This window comes from Polypterus senegalus, chromosome 17 (genome assembly GCF_016835505.1).
Source record: "Polypterus senegalus isolate Bchr_013 chromosome 17, ASM1683550v1, whole genome shotgun sequence".
In the NCBI taxonomy this organism is placed as follows: Eukaryota; Metazoa; Chordata; class Cladistia; order Polypteriformes; family Polypteridae; genus Polypterus; species Polypterus senegalus.
In genome coordinates this window covers 79,627,320-79,644,200 of record NC_053170.1, presented here as the reverse complement: position 1 = coordinate 79,644,200, position 16,881 = coordinate 79,627,320, and the positions used below count along the sequence as shown (strand labels likewise).

General features: G+C 39.9%; 2 protein-coding genes across 7 annotated transcripts in view; one reads left to right on the top strand and one right to left on the bottom strand.

Moving 5' to 3' along the window:
- Nucleotides 1-16,881, bottom strand: part of arsg (arylsulfatase G) — a 211,358-nt gene that overhangs the window by 18,564 nt on the left and 175,913 nt on the right. The gene's annotated exons all lie outside the window — the stretch shown is intronic.
- Nucleotides 1-16,881, top strand: part of wipi1 (WD repeat domain, phosphoinositide interacting 1) — a 72,880-nt gene that overhangs the window by 50,896 nt on the left and 5,103 nt on the right. For all 4 annotated transcript variants that reach the window (XM_039739875.1, XM_039739874.1, XM_039739877.1 and 1 more), the window contains 3 exons: nucleotides 4,559-4,726; nucleotides 6,662-6,769; nucleotides 15,273-15,400. In XM_039739875.1, the coding sequence (XP_039595809.1) occupies nucleotides 4,559-4,726; nucleotides 6,662-6,769; nucleotides 15,273-15,400 (404 nt within the window). The remainder of the gene's footprint in view (nucleotides 1-4,558; nucleotides 4,727-6,661; nucleotides 6,770-15,272; nucleotides 15,401-16,881) is intronic.

Here is a 16,881-nt window from a genome sequence, read left to right as displayed (position 1 = left end):
AAGAACTTCCAATCGTGACTCGTCTGACCACAGAACAGTCTTCCATTTTGCCACACTCCATTTTAAATGATCCCTGGCCCAGTGACAACGCCTGAGCTTGTGGATCTTGCTTAGAAATGGCTTCTTTTTGCACTGTAGAGTTTCAGCTGGCAACGGCGGATGGCACGGTGGATTGTGTTCACTGACAATGGTTTCTGGAAGTATTCCTGAGCCCATTCTGTGATTTCCTTTACAGTAGCATTCCTGTTTGTGGTGCAGTGTCGCTTAAGGGCCCGGAGATCACGGGCATCCAGTATGGTTTTACGGCCTTGACCCTTACGCACAGAGATTGTTCCAGATTCTCTGAATCTTCAGATGATGTTATGCACAGTTGATGATGATAGATGCAAAGTCTTTGCAATTTTTCGCTGGGTAACACCTTTCTGATATTGCTCCACTATCTTTCTGCGCAACATTGTGGGAATTGGTGATCCTCTACCCATCTTGGCTTCTGAGAGACACTGCCACTCTGAGAAGCTCTTTTTATACCCAATCATGTTGCCAATTGACCTAATTAGTGTTAATTGGTCTTCCAGCTCTTCGTTATGCTCAAATTTACTTTTTCCAGCATCTTATTGCTACTTGTCCCAACTTTTTTGGGATTTGTTGACACCGTGAAATTTTGAATCAACATATTTTTCCTTTAAAATGATACATTTACTCGGATTAAACGTTTGATCTGTCATCTACGTTCTATTACAAATAAAATATTGACATTTGCCATCTCCACATCATTGCATTCAGTTTTTATTCACAATTTGTTTAGTGTCCCAACTTTTTTGGAATCCGGTTTGTATTAAAGGATTTAAAAACAAATACAAGGATCTTAAATTGAATTTGAAAACTAATTGGAAGCCAGTGAAGGGAAGCCAAAATCGGGGTAACATGCTCATGCTTTCTTGTGCCAGTTAAAAATCGAGCAGCAGCATTTTGTACCAGCTGTAGGCGAGCAATGGAGGCCTGGCTAATTCCAAAAAGAAGCGTATTGCAGTAATCTAGACGAGATGTTATAAAAGCATGTATCGCTGTTTCAAGGTTGCGCTTAGACAAGACAGGCTTGATTTTTGACAGCCGCCTCAGCTGGAAAAAGCAAGATGTTACCACTGTGCTCACATGGCTATCAAGTTTCAAAGTTGGATCCATTTTCACACCTAAATTTGTGATTGTGGTTTTATCAAATTGAGCCACAGTGGAAAGGTTGATGCAGGAGGCCCACTGCTACTATTGGATCTAAATAGCATGACTTCTGTTTTGTTCTCATTAAAATTAAGGAAATTTAATGCCATCCAACTCCTTATGTCAATAAGGCAGTCAAGCAGGGGCTGGACAGAACATAGGCCTTGGCGCTTCAGAGGGAAATAAACCTGACAATCATCTGCATAAAGGAAAGGAAATACTGTGTTTCCGAAAAATAGCGCCGAGTGGCAGAAGGTATAAGGAGAACAGAAGAGGTCCCAGGATGGGGCCCTGTGGTACCCCCCAGGGGAGGGCAACAGAGGTGGAAGTAAAATCATCAATACTGACACAGAGACTTCTATCTGAGAGATTGGACCTAAACCATTGGAGAGCTGAACCTGTGATGCCCACCCACTGCTCCAGCCTGGAGATGAGGATCTCATGGTCTATCGTGTCAAAGGCAGCTGTTAAATCCAGAAGCATAAGTAGTACAGAGTCACCAGAGTCCACTGTTAAAAGAACATCATTAAAAACTCTTAACAGAGAGGACTCAGTGCTGTGGTGAGTTTTAAACCCGGACTTGGAACACTTCCAGAATTGCATGTTCGTCCGGAAAGGACTTCAGTTGGGTATAGATGACCTTTTCCAAGAGTTTGGACAAAAAGGTAGTTTGGAAATAGGCCTAAAGTTAGACATAACAGAGTGGTCCAGACCCATTTTTTTCAGCAGTGGTTGCACAACAGCATGTTTAAAATTTTTAGGCACCACACTAGAGGTTAAACTACTATTAATAATTGTAAGAATAGAAGGACCCAAGGTAGAAAAGACCTCCTTAGGAAGTCGAGGAGGGACAACATCAAAGGGGGAGCCAGATGGCTTCATACTGAAAACGAGCTGCTGTAAAAAGGGGAGAGTGACAGGCTCGAAGTGGTCAAACACAGCCAAACAGGGTATTAAAATGGATGGATCATGAGAAGGTGGTGAAATGAGGGGCCCTAGTGCTTACAACCTTCTCCCAAAAAAGGAAAGAAATTTATCCAAAGTTTCCCTAGAGGCTTTCAGAAAGACAGGTTCACGAACATTAAGTACAGAACCCAAAGTAAGAAGTACACGGGGGTTGTGAGAGTTGGAGCCAATAACTTCAGAAAAATTTTGATCTTGCAGCTTTCAAAACATTCTGATAACATGACCAACTTTCTCTCAATATTTCAAAAGAAACTTGCAACCTGTCCTTTTTCCACCTCCGCTTAGCTCTCCTGCACTCCCGTCTATATGCACGGGTATTAGCATTTAACCACGGCTCGGAGCAGGGCTTTAGTTGCCTGCTTTTTAATGGTGCCACAGAGTCCAGAGCAGTTTGGCAAGCAGAATTGAAGTGTTAGCTCCTCAGTATTGGAAGACACCGAGGGCTGTGAGGTGACTTCGTAATTAAAAACAGCAGAAAACTGAGCAGCAGTGGAAGATTTAAGAGCACGGCAACGCCGAACAGGTGCATGGGGTTTAGCAAAGTGACAGAGAGGAACAAAATCAAATAAAATGGGCATATGGTCTAAAAATACTGCATCACCAATTTCCAGATTAAGAACAGATACACCGCGAGAAAAGACAAGATCCAGCGTATGCCTACATTCCTGAGTGGGACCAGTTACAGACTGAATTAGACTAAAAGAATCCATTAAATCTAAAAAGTCCTTCACCAAAGGCTTCTCAGTACAACAGACATGAATATTAAAATCCCCTACAATTAAAACTTGGTCATATTTTGCCATAAATTCTGCCAAGAAGTCAGAAAAGTCACTTATGAAATCCCAACTCAAAAAGACTCAGTTCAAAGCTGGAGAAAGAAACGGCTAGAAACCGCTGTTTACAGTCGAACCTGGATTTGAAGACAGTTGCTAAACCTCCACCACGACCTGAGAGCCGCGGGGAATTAAAATACGAGCAGCCACACGGCAACAATTCAGAGAAGGCGCTGGACTCACCGGGAGGCAACCAGGTTTTAGTAATACAACATTTTTAAAATTTTTCTTTTTCATAACTACTTTAACACACAACGTCTCCGCTGCGAAGCGCGGGTATTTTGCTAGTGTATAATAATATAGAAAATATATTCACGGCTTGAAATATACCAAACATGACCTTTAACATGCTAAGGCTGTCTGAATGTACAGTATGTGGATTATCCCAGGGTGTCAGTCATACATTTTGTTGCAATGAGAAGCATGAAGCATTGCTGACTGAATAATTCATTTCACAATACTACAGCTATCCAACCGAAAATTTACTGTTATGAAACCAAGAAATAAATATTGAATACGTTACTGTAGAATTAAATGAGGAACATTTTCTGAAAGGAAATAACCAAACAAACGCAATTTCTTCTTCTGTGTATTCCTCTTATGTGCACAGTTAAGAACAGAGGCATCCATGTAATATAAATAGGCGGTTATATTTAAGGATAGGATGGGTGGTCTTAGAAATACCAAGAGGGACGTTGAGAGTACATAGAATGAGGGAGACAGAGAGGTCTGTGGGTTGAGGCTTGAAATTTAAAAGATGTGTAGTGTTTTTCTGCTTCTTCCTGGATTTACTTGTTACAGGTGCCATTCAGAGTTTCTCTTGTGTATTTGTGCGTACACACTGTGGTAGAAATGACATTTTAAATATAGTAAATAAAGAACCTTTGTTCTTAATTAGGACATCTTTGAATCTGGAATCCGGCAAGAGGAAACTTGATCATTACATCTTTAATTCTCTGTTCATTGAAGACACCCCATCATAACAGTATGCTAAGGGATGGCTCACTGAGCAGAGGCTGCCACGGAATGGTCACAGTGCAAAGACAGAGACGCATTAATAGACAATTGAATTTGCATAGCAGAGCTGAATCAATGCGTACACAACATCTGACATTTACTCTGATTTGTTCATTATTGTGCACATCCAAATACATTCCCAAAATAAAAGTCTCATTTCACTACATTCTTGTCTTCCCCAATACTTTTCAGCACTTTTGAATTCAACTCTTATTCTTTTATGGAGTTTCCTGTGTATGTGGCACTGTCAAATCTTACTGGGTACGTGACCGCCACTTTTGAAACCATCACTCTGAACCTTCTTGTTCTTTGTTGTGCACTGGAACCTTTATCTGGTTTTCCTGATATGCTTAATAACCCTTTATGCTATTTCTAAGATAGATGTTATATTTCTAAAGTGAAAAGCATACCAAAACATTTCAAACACAATAACTACATTTCCCCTCAATGACTATGCGCCCCTTCAGTCTAATTTTTCCTCCACAACAAACATATATTTAGTTATTTTATTCTGTTTGTTCTTTGAGTGGCTGTGATGAGAACTCGCCAACATGGTCTTCGTACATGGGAAAGATGTTTACTGCTGCTAGCAACTACCTCCCATCTCAGGTGTCCGACATGATGAATCAAGACCGGGCCTTTGCCACAGTTCGCCTGAGCATGACAGGAAAAAAGAATGTGTGCTGCCTTGCCACGTAAGTATGTTTTTTCCTCTGATCAGAATGAGGAAAACAAAGGTAGTTTTGTGTACTTCCTTTTAATAATAAAAGCTTTCTTTTTCCATTGCCTCAAATATAATTATTTATTTTTATAACCTGTGTAGATGTCTGATTTATAGAATTTTATTTTCCAACAGTTTAATCAAATATTTGCATCTTGCAGGAAATGTCTTTAAATGAAAAGCTAGTAAAACTTTGGGAGTGTCTCTCATTTCTATTAATTGATTACTAATCGGAGTGGTAGGTGGGACAGGTGCATGCTGCAAATAAGCTTGAATAATTACATTGATGTAGTAGAATATGCAGTGTTCAGGGGACCACCAAAGGCAGGGGTAGTGACTGGGAAAGAAACAAGTCTGTGGCTTCCGAGAATTTACTGAGCGAGTTGTCCAGTTTAAGCAGTGGGAGGCTGTTGTCTCTTTTAGGTATGACAAGCCTATTAATACGTATTAAATACAATACACATGTTTAACGACAGCTATGCAAAGTATTCGGCCTAATAATTACAACAAATGCACATCAGCAGGACTGTAGTCTCTAGGGCCCCATTTAAAGATTTGTTTCAGAAGAGATGTCCCCTCCGGTTGGGGTAGAATGCATTCCTGGAAGTTCTGTGAGTAGGTCAGAATGTCTATGCAACACGTGCTGGCCAGCGTCTCCGGAAGTGCTGCAGAACGCGATGTGTACAATGCACTGTAGTGCCATGGCCTGGATGTTCAAAATGTCACAAACAGCCTGCTTTCACATTCCAGAGAGAAAGACTGGCAAGAGCTGCAGTGGCTTCCTGATGTGACACTTTTTGTCAAATATGTGAATGTATGTTAAACATGCCGATGACTAAGTGGGCATTTACACATACTTGAGAGTAGCAAGGAGATCTTTAGTGCAGTAAAGAATGTGGTAAAACTTTCAAATATTTACCAGATGCTGATGCTTTGGTATTCCTCCCAATATAAATATATTTCAAATGGTTAAATGGAGTCCCAGGATGTGAAGTGGCCTGTGCAGTAGTAGCCAGGAACATGCTGTGTAAGGAGGCCACTGAGTGCTGGTAGAAGGTCAAAAGACCTTCGGGCTAACCAAGGACAACTCGTGGTTCCAAGCTTGGGAAAAGTACGCGTGACAGTGAAAGGGCTGACCTGGAGACATCAAGTACACGGACAGGACTAAAGGAAGAAAGGTGAGCTCGGTGTCTTACTGGAAAACCTGTCCAGGGATTGAAACCACTCTTTACTGTAGAATATTTAGCACTGCCTCAGTTTAAGGAATGGTGTCTCTCACTTAAATGAACAGCTTTCTTGAATGACAACAGAATGCATCTTTTTCATATGTCCACTTTTAGTCCCTGATTTAACGCAACTTTAAATTATGGAAGAGAACAAAAACAATTTCATATGTGACATGATTAGGCTTTCGGTGGCACATTTAACATGGAGGTTTGTGTTCAGCTCTAAATCTCAAGTTAAAATTGTTCATAGTTGGCATCCTTGCACTGTCCTTTACAAATGTGGCCCAAGTAGGCTGAGATTGCTGTGTGTGTCACGTTGGCAGCTTGCCTTTGCTGTATCGCACCTTTTATTCTATACACTTTTCTTTCAAGTAACTACACTGCTAAAAAAAGCTACAATTTATATACTGTATATTTCTGACATCCCCTACTTGCTTTGGAAGATTTTTAAACACCGCTAGTAGAGGTGAAAGGTAAGGATTTTATATTCGCTGTTGTGGTTTCAATACTAGCTAAGCAGTGCTTTTGGGTAAGACGCCTGTAGTTCTGTGCACTCTTCATTTAAAAACTAAGTACAGAAAATATAATTCGATACCCAGAAAAAAAAGTGATTGCTTTAATGAATTCATATTATTTTCACTGAGAGAATAAAATTGGCCATCTTTGTTGACCTTATTTTGTAGGATTCAGAAGATACCCAGATTACTGGTGGCATCCTCAGAAGGACACCTCTTTGTTTACAATGTGGATCCCCAGGATGGCGGCGAGTGTGTACTGGTGAAGCAGCACAGGTTATAACCCAGTTTCAGTCCTATTATATTAGATTTATATATTTTTTTAAACTTCCGAGCCCCTTGGTTTCTTGTTGTTTTTCTAGTGGTAGCTCAGTGTGTGCCATAATTGACTAAAGCCATACTTCTACTGCTTGTTAGTGTCTGTTAAAGCTGTTGGCACACTATATGACTTTACAGAAATTTTAGTGCTATTCCTTCTTTTAAATAATTAAAAATAATTTCAGCAAGTTATGGGTAATCACAGTACACACCCATGCCCATCAGATGTTTAGTTCTTGCTACAACAAAATCAAACTAGTTTCAAAGTTGCCAGTCAAAGGGTTGGCTCCTTAGTTGGTAGCCAGTGACTACTCGAGCAGATGTTCGGTGCTTATAATGTCTACAAACAGTGCGGAATAAGAGTGGCAGAAAGGCCAAAAGGAAAGCAAGTATTTCAGGATGTAAACGGAGGAGAGGGAGAACTGAGATGATAAGTTGCAAGGCAGGGCTGACGTTCTGGAGGGCCGGCGTGAGTGCAGGTTTTCTTTACCCAGTTTCTTAATTAGAACACATTTATTTACTACTGAGCAACATGTGTTTTGGGTATAGTTTTAGTTAACACAACCCTTAATGGCTTTTTAACTTTAATATGATGCATTAAGTTTTTAATTGTTTCCCATCTTCTTTATCAGGCATCAGTTAATAATGATGTGCAAATGATAAAGGAACCCCGCCAGCTTACGTGCTTCCATTTTAATCTTCGTGTATGAACCACAGAATATCTGTATTACTGTAATATTTTGATATAAATGAAAGAGAAGGGAAGGACCAAGACGTGCAAATCTGTTGCAATCCACAAAAGATATGGAGACAAAAAAAAAGAAATGTGATGAAGATTTGTCTTGGAAGAATGAAAGCACTAACTAGCCATATAATGAAATACCAAGTTTTATTATCTGTTAGGCCTGGCTTCTAATTACGAAACTGGTTGGAATAAAAATCTGTAACCCCTTGGCCCTCCGGGACCGTAATTAAAGACCACTGTTGTAAGGGAATCCTGTCATCAGTGAGAGTGCTGGCTCTGTAGGGGTGCTGTACAAGTAGATGACCCTGCACTCTGCCCCTAAACCTCTGAGTAAGTTGGGGTATGCGAAAAAGAGAATTCTCTCTTGGGGATTAATACAGTATTAATATCTCCTGCGATTCCTAATTGTATAATTTGCAGTATGTGCCCTCTCACTAGACACCAAGTCACGCTGGTAGTGTTATGCAGGTTTGGCTTGCATCTACTTATTTGGCTGACAGATTTATCCAAGTCTACTTAACCCACTGTAACTCAAATATTACAAATTTCTTTTAGTTTTCCAGTTGGAGTACAGGCAGGTGAAGTGACTTGCTCATGGTCACACAGCATCAATAGTGGGATTTGAGCCCACAACCTTGGGTCCAAAGCCTTAACCCCTACACCACTCTAATGGTCCATCCCACCTAAAAAGAAACTAATACGTTAATGATGATCACTCATATATATTTTTTTTTACTCAACGCACTTATTATGAGAGTAACGAGATTTAATTCTGTTCATGACAAAAGAAAATGTCTAAAACTAACTGCTCAGTAATGTTGTTAAAACTTGAGCCCTATAGTATTTCAGGAGAGACTTGTATGAAATGTCATTCAATATTCTGCCAGCTAACCCGATGTCTGTCTGAGATAAGCCCAATGACCTCCTAAGCCGTACAGCTTTCAGTCTCCTCAAACACAGAGGTAGCTGCCAGTAAATCCTTGACAAATCAGAACAAACGGTAGTGCAGGCTGCTAGAGTAGACGCTTTTTAAATTGTTGGAAATACTGAACACTTGCTTGTTTGTTTTTGACTGTCCTCTTCGTGGTGTAAACAGTGAAGAAACCTGACATGATTATGGACACACTGTGCTGAGCAGCATGTCTCAGACTTAACCTTTTCACCTGCCTCACAGTCCAAGAAGCACGTAACATTTATGTATTTAGTGTCTTATTTTTTCCAAATAGACTCTGCAATTTGGTCTGCTAGGACCTTTCAAAATGTTTTTTTTTTTTTAAACTGTAGAACTATCTCAGATGGCCTCTACAGTGCTAAGGTCATCTTGCAGCCGTATCATTTAATGAGAAGAAAAACAAACTGTTTAATTAGGTAACCAAGCAGTATGGGCGCAGCAGCAATGAAAGACTGACAGTTTGTCCCTTTATATGTGGCAACTGCATGTGTTTCTCTTATCATTCCCTGCTCTGTTGTGTCTCCCATTCATTTTCAACCCAATACCAAGTTTTACAATATTTGAAACACACTATTTGAGTACAATAATTTTGAATCAGTCTTCCTCAGTACATTGCCAGAAGAAGTTTCCAGTTTAGACAAAGAGTACACTTCAGTGTAACAAGATAAGGTGCAGTGTTACACATTATGAAGAATTTCATCACAAGGTGTGACAAACACCAGATTTCGGTGGTATAGGAAGATTCATCATATTTAGACAAATGTGACATACTTGAATATCCAGCATGGCAAGATAAATGCTTTCATTTAGGATGTGATAAAAGCCGCTTCCTTTCTAATGCAAACTGTTGTAAATTATTTCAGTCAGTCGGATCTCCTAAACATCAGACGTGGCGGTGTTACCCAGAATGCTGCATTTATTAATTATTGACTTGATTTATTGTTAATCAGCAGTAAATACACAAGCCTTGTTAGTTGTAATCTTTTATGAAAAGCCATTTAGGTTTTGTTCATCTTTGCACTACATACAGACTATCCTGAAGCATGTACAGTACACCTTACACTGAGACTTTGTCTCATATACTTTATATGCAGGCATTTTGTTTTTGAGAAATGTATTTAGTCCTCTCTATATAAGCACAATCATTTGGTGTTCAAATTGTGTGTGAAGGTCCTTCTCAGACTGCTCTTGCTTTATATCACCGTGTCCAAATGGCTGTTCGTCTTCTTTTTAGCAATTATTACAGTACACCCCTGCGAAGTCGCGGTTCAGAGTTCAGCCTCAGTCATTCACGCATTTTTCCTTAGAACCTATCAAATAATTGTTAGCGGAAACTGTAAATATCCTCTGCAATTTTTATGGCTTTTTTCGTGACAATACTGTACTGTGGAGAGAGGAGACAGGAAGCAACTGTAGAGGAAAACGTGGCTTGGGATGTTGAAAGTAGCCAATAGAATTTGAAATTTTAACTCCCACCAGTCCCTGCAGTGGCTCCGATTTGGTCTTCTGCTAAGGGTGCTGGGGCTGTTGGGGTCAAAGGATGTCAGCACGGCTTTTAAAAAGGGGGCCGGTGACCAAAAGCAAAAAAAAAACATTTGTAATTTGTGTTTCAAGGTACTGTCTGTCTGCCTTCTGTTGGGTTACCTGTACTTACTCGTTTTGTCCTGGATCGTTTTGTGGTTGGCGTCTGGATTGTCTGCCTGTGTACATGAAGACTGTTAGTGGATTAATAGCCATCCTGCAAAGAAAGGTGCCCTCCTGAACCCGTCCACCCGTCTTCACTATTTCAGGAACTACCGGTTAGGACTATCTTTACATTCTCATTCAATGTTCGGATCTGTGGGCTATCTATCTTGATCATTACATTTCATCCATTGCCGTTCTTCTTGATTTACTGTGTGTGTTTTGTTTGTACTTTGTTGTATTTAATGTGTAATCGCTGTAAGGGGAACAGGGGTGGTATTGTTTTCATTTATTTTCATTACATTCTTTATTTGCTGTTTGATTTCCGGTTTGCTTTGTTTTTGTCTCCCTTTGTGAGTGCATGCGGTTTGGGCCAAGGCTGGGTGCGTCCCTGGAATCTCCACCATAAAAATAAATAAATCCCCGTCTTCTCGACGGTGTAAATATTAGCAGCACCGGACCACTACAGTGTTATTCATTTCTCCTTGCTGCTGATTGACTGTGATACATCTCCAGCTGAATGTTCTTGTGTTTTCCGTTTTGTTCCTCTTAACCCTTAAACCGCCACAACTGGCTATAGTCGTTTGTATAGTCGTAGTGCCATTTGCGAACACGCAGGAGCTGATCAGTCCGTGCCCGTACATTCGTTGAGCAGCCAGCTCATGACCACTGCCTGCCCCTTGTGAGCAGGGGGGCTGAACGCACCCCTAGAAGACACAGACACTCCTCAAAAAAAAAACCTCTTGAAAACGCTGCTAGACTACTTTCACATTGCTCCCTTACTTGCTGGGTTTACTTGCGGCTGCTCTCTAGCGTGATCTGTTTCTCACGTGATGCTACGCATACTTAAAAGCCTGAACAGCACCTGTCCTTTTTGGCTGATTGCTTTGTTTCTCTCTCCTCCCCCAGACATCCTTTGCTCCTGTTGGGGGTCCCGTTGTGCTCCCCTATGATGATTGTCTATTGTTTAATCGAGAACTAACTGCATGCTGAGCTCCTTTTACATCTGAAAGAGACATGTTTGTTTGAAGTGTTTGAATAAAGTTCCTGTCTCTACAATCTCCTGTGTTTCTGTGCAATTCTGTGACCCAAGCGTGACACCCTGCAGCCTCACTGTCCCTGGGATTGAGCCACTGCACTAGACTAGCCTGCCAGCGTCAGCACTGCAGCCAGTTCAAGCACAGTTGGCTCGGTGATTTTCATCCATGGTGTCAGTTGCATTTTGTTCATATTGTTCCAGTAGTTTTTTAAATAGTTTTTACAGTTCATTAGCAGTGTGTAAAATGATCAGTGCTGCAGTGATTGTGATGCTCTTTGCTTGAAAAAAATAAATGTGTTCCATTAAAATTTCACTTTTTCCTTGTGAATTTTGACGTTTAAAAAAGTATTTGGCGTCTAGGGATGCATTATCCCCCAAGTATGTGTCACTTTAAGGGTTAAAGCTCCAGGATGCCATCGAAACGCCCTGCACCTTCTAAGGCTTCTGGCAATGAAAAGGCGCTTGCATGAATTACAGTACATACAGCGGTAACGTCGGTATTTTACATTCTAGCACTGTGGGAGACACAGCAGTACAGTACTGTACAGTATATGGGTTTATCTTTACATTCTTTATTTTTAGGTAATGTATTAAGCTGAGTTTGAAATTAAATGAAAGTGTTTTTGAAAAATAGGCATTTTTTTTAACCACATCCAAAATTTGCAGTTTTTCACAATTTGCGGGTGCTCTAGGAACTTAACCTCCGCGAATTTTGGGGGTGTACTGTATATGTTTCAGACCAACTAAAATCCCAGTTTCCTAATGCTGATCATGAGGGCCCAAGGTATTGCGTATCAGTCAAATGTACAAGTGGGAATTTTCAGTGTGCGCAAGTGACAATAAACTTGAAACTTCATTTAATAAAAAAACTTTTATTGAATTGGTTGGAACAGACTTGCACTAAGTGTACTTAATTTCCCAGAAACTGCTAATAAATCAAAGCGGTTGTGAATTTGCATGTGTTGTGCTATACTTTTTAAAAATGATGCCTCCTATACTACAGTATATTTACTCCTAATAATGATTTTATGTTCTGACTCCTCATGAGCTTTTCTTTTGTTGATTTTGTGGCTCTGATTGAGGCCATCATTTATGTGTTTCTAAAGGTGCTATTTTTGTTTTCTGTGTACTTTTGTTTTTATTAAATATGTTAATGTATTTCCTAATCTTTTTACATATTTTCATTGGCTTTGCAGACAGGCAGTGTTCTGTGTTAGTGTTGGTTATTTTCATTTTTACAAAAAATGTAATCTTCTCGTTGAAAAATACATTTTCCCCCTTTGTTTTAAAAAATAAAAACCAGTCAAAAGTCTTAGAACACCTCAGTTTTTATGTAAATGCATGCAGTTTAATGTCTTGATATTTAATGAAATCAAGGCACTGAACAAATAAACAATGGCAAATAATAAAAAAGTTCAGGGATCATTAAGTGTACAACACTTTATTCAAATCTATGATTCATCAAAGTAGCGACCTTTTACTGATATAACGGCCAAACACACACATGGCGTTATTTCTATAATAGTAATTAGATATTGGTCAGAAAGATCTTCCCAACACTTACAGAAATTTCCACAATGTGTTGCACTTGTATGTTGCTTTTCTTATTTTCTTTCAGTGTAGTTCTGACATAGCCTAGAGCCTGTTTTGGGTCGTTGTCTTGCTGCAGGATGACGCCCTGACCTACTAGACACAGACCAGAAGCTACTGCTTGGGGCTGCAAAACGCTGTGGTAACCCTTTTAATTCTGTGCCTATCACCAACTCTGCCTCCAGCAAAACGACTCCAGACTATCACACTTCCTCCTCCGTGTTTGACAGTTGGTGTCACACACCAAAGAACCATCCTTTCACCAACTCAAACTGTACAAACACTGTCAAACCTGCAGCACAAAGTCTCCTCTTCACAGTAGACACTAAGAGTCGTTATGCTGTCCTTGAAGCTGTTATGCTGTGAGGTGCCTGTCATGCAAGCTGGTGACCCTCAGAAACAAACAAACTGTCTTCTGATTGGGTTGTGACTTTGGGTCTGCCAGATTTCTTCCTATCGGAGTTTCTTTCAGTTTGTAGGACACCACTGTACTCGCTGACAATTTGATTTTTTTTTTTCTTCTTTTTTTTCTCCAATTTCTTAAAATGAAAGGCCTACATTTGTAAGGGTAGTAATGCTCTTTCTTATTACACTGGAATTTTCAACTTCTTACAGTGTGATATTATCAAAGTAGTACTTCAGCAGTTGTAGAAACACAGTCTGTTCCAACTCTTCTTTAAGGAATCAACAGAAGTTGGGACACCTGTGCAAACTGTGTGCTTCAACTTGCAAGGCTTAATTTACTTGAATTGCTGCAAAACGTCATCTGTAGGTTATAACCTATTACTTGTTCCCTGAAGAAATTTGTAATATTCTTAGATTTCCTTTTTTTCAGTTTTTGCTAACATAAACTTTAAATTTAAACTTTTGACAGTTTACTGCTTACCTTTTTACCATTTTAGGTCATTCAATACATTTCATCTGAAAAACTGAGGTGTTCTAAAACTTGACAGGTAGTGTATATAGGATTTAGGGATGAAACTCTTCCTGTGCGTGATAACCAAACCTCACATTTATCTTGCTATACTGTTAAGCTTCAATTTAGAGATCTGCTTAGTCCACAAAAAAAATCCATTTCACTGCCAACCGCATTTTCCCTTCTGAAAGGCACTTGAATTGGGCACTGAGCTGAATGTTCAAGAGGAAAGACACGAGTAAATCTGTTTAGGAATTTTTTTTTTCTTTTTAAAAGTATAGTTGTTAGTCTTTTTGTGTCATCAAAAATAAATAAAATATAGATGAACAGATCTAGAGCTATCAAAACACACTGCAGAACCTGACCGCATGAAAGTAACTCGATAAATATATGAAGGACAGTTTAAAAAAAGGCACTCCAATCAGTAACTGCTATCGTGTTAATGCCTTAGAAGCTGCTATGCAGATGCACCACAGTGCCTGGAATAATTAAACTCCGTCTTTATCAAATAAAAAAAAAAAAGAAAGAAAATGAGACCTCACCACATCGCAAACATACTCGCACCACATTTTGTGTGTTATATTACATGCCATCAATAGTAAATTATAATCGTCAAATAACAATTATATAAACCGTGCTTACTGTGTGTATGTATTGTATCTATCCATCTATTATAATTTAGCAAGAATTTCCTCCGAGGTTCATCTACACTCTGACCACCTTCTCCCGACCACATGAATAAAGTCTAATTGCCCATGTCTGCTCGCTACTCTTAAATTTTAGTCCCATGCTATAAAAATTGAGTCAGGTCCCACGGGAGTGCAGATCTCTACTTCAAAGTAGGCTGTTGCTGGCCAGACACCACACACATTTATGAGCTACATTAGCAAACAAATTGCTTATATATAAGTGAGCCGTGACCAACAATTCAGTCCATCGAGGTTCTTTAGCAACTGCATCGCAGAAGTGGGTGAGCAAGTTTGGAAAATAGATGGCAGGCTGTGTAAGGGTCTGCTTTCTTCCCATTTCAGATTATACCCAAAAATAAAGACAACAGATAAATCCAGAATAACTACGCACAGAACCCAGACTTTTATGACATCAGGAGTATAGAAGAGGAACAGTAGCAGACCAGGTAGTTGCCTTCTAGTCAGTGGTTAGTTCATTTTATTCGGAGGTCAAAACAAGATTCTTGAGATCCAGTAAACATCAGTATTATAAGAAGAGCATTGCAGACAACGATAGAAATAAGTACAATGATAAATCCATTTTATTTTGGCACATTTGGTGCAGCTGGTAGTTGGCTCGGAGCTGTATCACTTACTAGTGAGCAACATCTAAGTTGTGCTTTGACTTGCAGGGAATAAGTACAGTTGATGTGTGTCTGGTCTGCGCTTGTTTCAGAGGACAATAAAGGATGGAACCCTTACAAACTGATTTCTATGCACTGTATTGTACTTTATAGTCCTGAATGCATAGCCATATATTACTGGTTGTGTTCTACTTTTATTAAATTTGGTTTGGTTACACAACCAGGTTGTTTGGAGTGGTACAAGAGGAGAACGAAGCTGCTCCGGAGCCAGAAGTTAACCCCCCAGCGAGTCAGTCTTATGCTGCCACTGTGGCCAAACCTAGTATGGTGCCTTCCTCTTCAGCTGTCAAAGGTAAGGGAAGTGTTGCAGTAATCTAATGTAATATTCATAAATTTTGAAAATGTAAAAATAGAAATACACACAGACAATATGTTATAGTTTTTCAGGTAAGGGAGACGTATGTTTTGTGGTAAGGTCGTTACTCACTAATCATGGTACTGACATACAGTGGGATGCAAAAGTTTGGGCAGCCTTGTTAATAGTCATTATTTTCCTGCATAAATCATTGGTTGTTACGATAAAAAATGTCAGTTAAATATATCATATAGGAGACACACACAGTGATATTTGAGAAGTGAAATGAAGTTTATTGGATTTACAGAAAGTGTGCAATAATTGTTCAAACAAAATCAGGCAGGTGCATAAATTTGGGCACCACAAAAAAGAAATGCAATCATTATTTAGTAGATCCGCTTTTTGCAGAAATTACAGCCTCTAAACGCTTCCTGTAGGTTCCAATGAGAGTCTGGATTGTGGTTGAAGGTATTTTGGACCATTCCTCTTTACAAAACATCTCTAGTTCATTCAGGTTTGATGGCTTCCGAGCATGGACAGCTCTCTTTAACTCACACCACAGATTTTCAATTATATTCAGGTCTGTGGACTGAGATGGCCATTCCAGAACGTTGTACTTGTTCCTCTGCATGAATGCCTTTGTGGATTTTGAGCAGTGTTTCGGGTCGTTGTCTTGTTGAAAGATCCAGCCCGGCGCAGCTTCAGCTTTGTCACTGATTCCTGGACATTGGTCTCCAGAATCTGCTGATACTGAGTGGAATCCATGCGTCCCTCAACTTTGACAAGATTCCCAGTCCCTGCACTGGCCACACAGCCCCACAGCATGATGGAACCACCACCATATTTTACTGTAGGTAGCAGGTGTTTTTCTTGGAATGCTGTGTTCTTTTTCCTCCATGCATAACGCCCTTGTTATGCCCAAATAACTCAATTTTAGTTTCATCAGTCCACAGCACCTTATTCCAAAATGAAGCTGGCTTGTCCAAATGTGCTTGAGCAGACCTCAAGCGGCTCTGTTTGTGCTGTGGGCGGAGAAAAGGCTTCCTCTGCATCACTCTCGCATACAGCATCTCCTTGTGTAAAGTCGCGAATGGTTGAGCGATGCACAGTGACTCCATCTGCTGCAAGATGATGTTGTAGGTCTTTGGTGCTGGTCTGTGGGTTGACTCTGACTGTTCTCACCATTCGTCACTTCTGTCTATCCGAAATCTTTCTTGGTCTGCCACTTCGAGCCTTAACTTGAACTGAGCCTGTGGTCTTCCATTTCCTCAATATGTTCCTAACTGTGGAAACAGACAGCTTAAATCTCTGGGACAGCTTTCTGTATCCTTCCCCTAAACCATGATGGTGAACAATCTTTGTCTTCAGGTCATTTGAGAGTTGTTTTGTGACCCCCATGTTGCTACTCTTCAGAGAAAATTAAAGGAGGGGGGAAAATTACAATTGACCCCCTTAAATACTCTTTCTCATTATAGGAT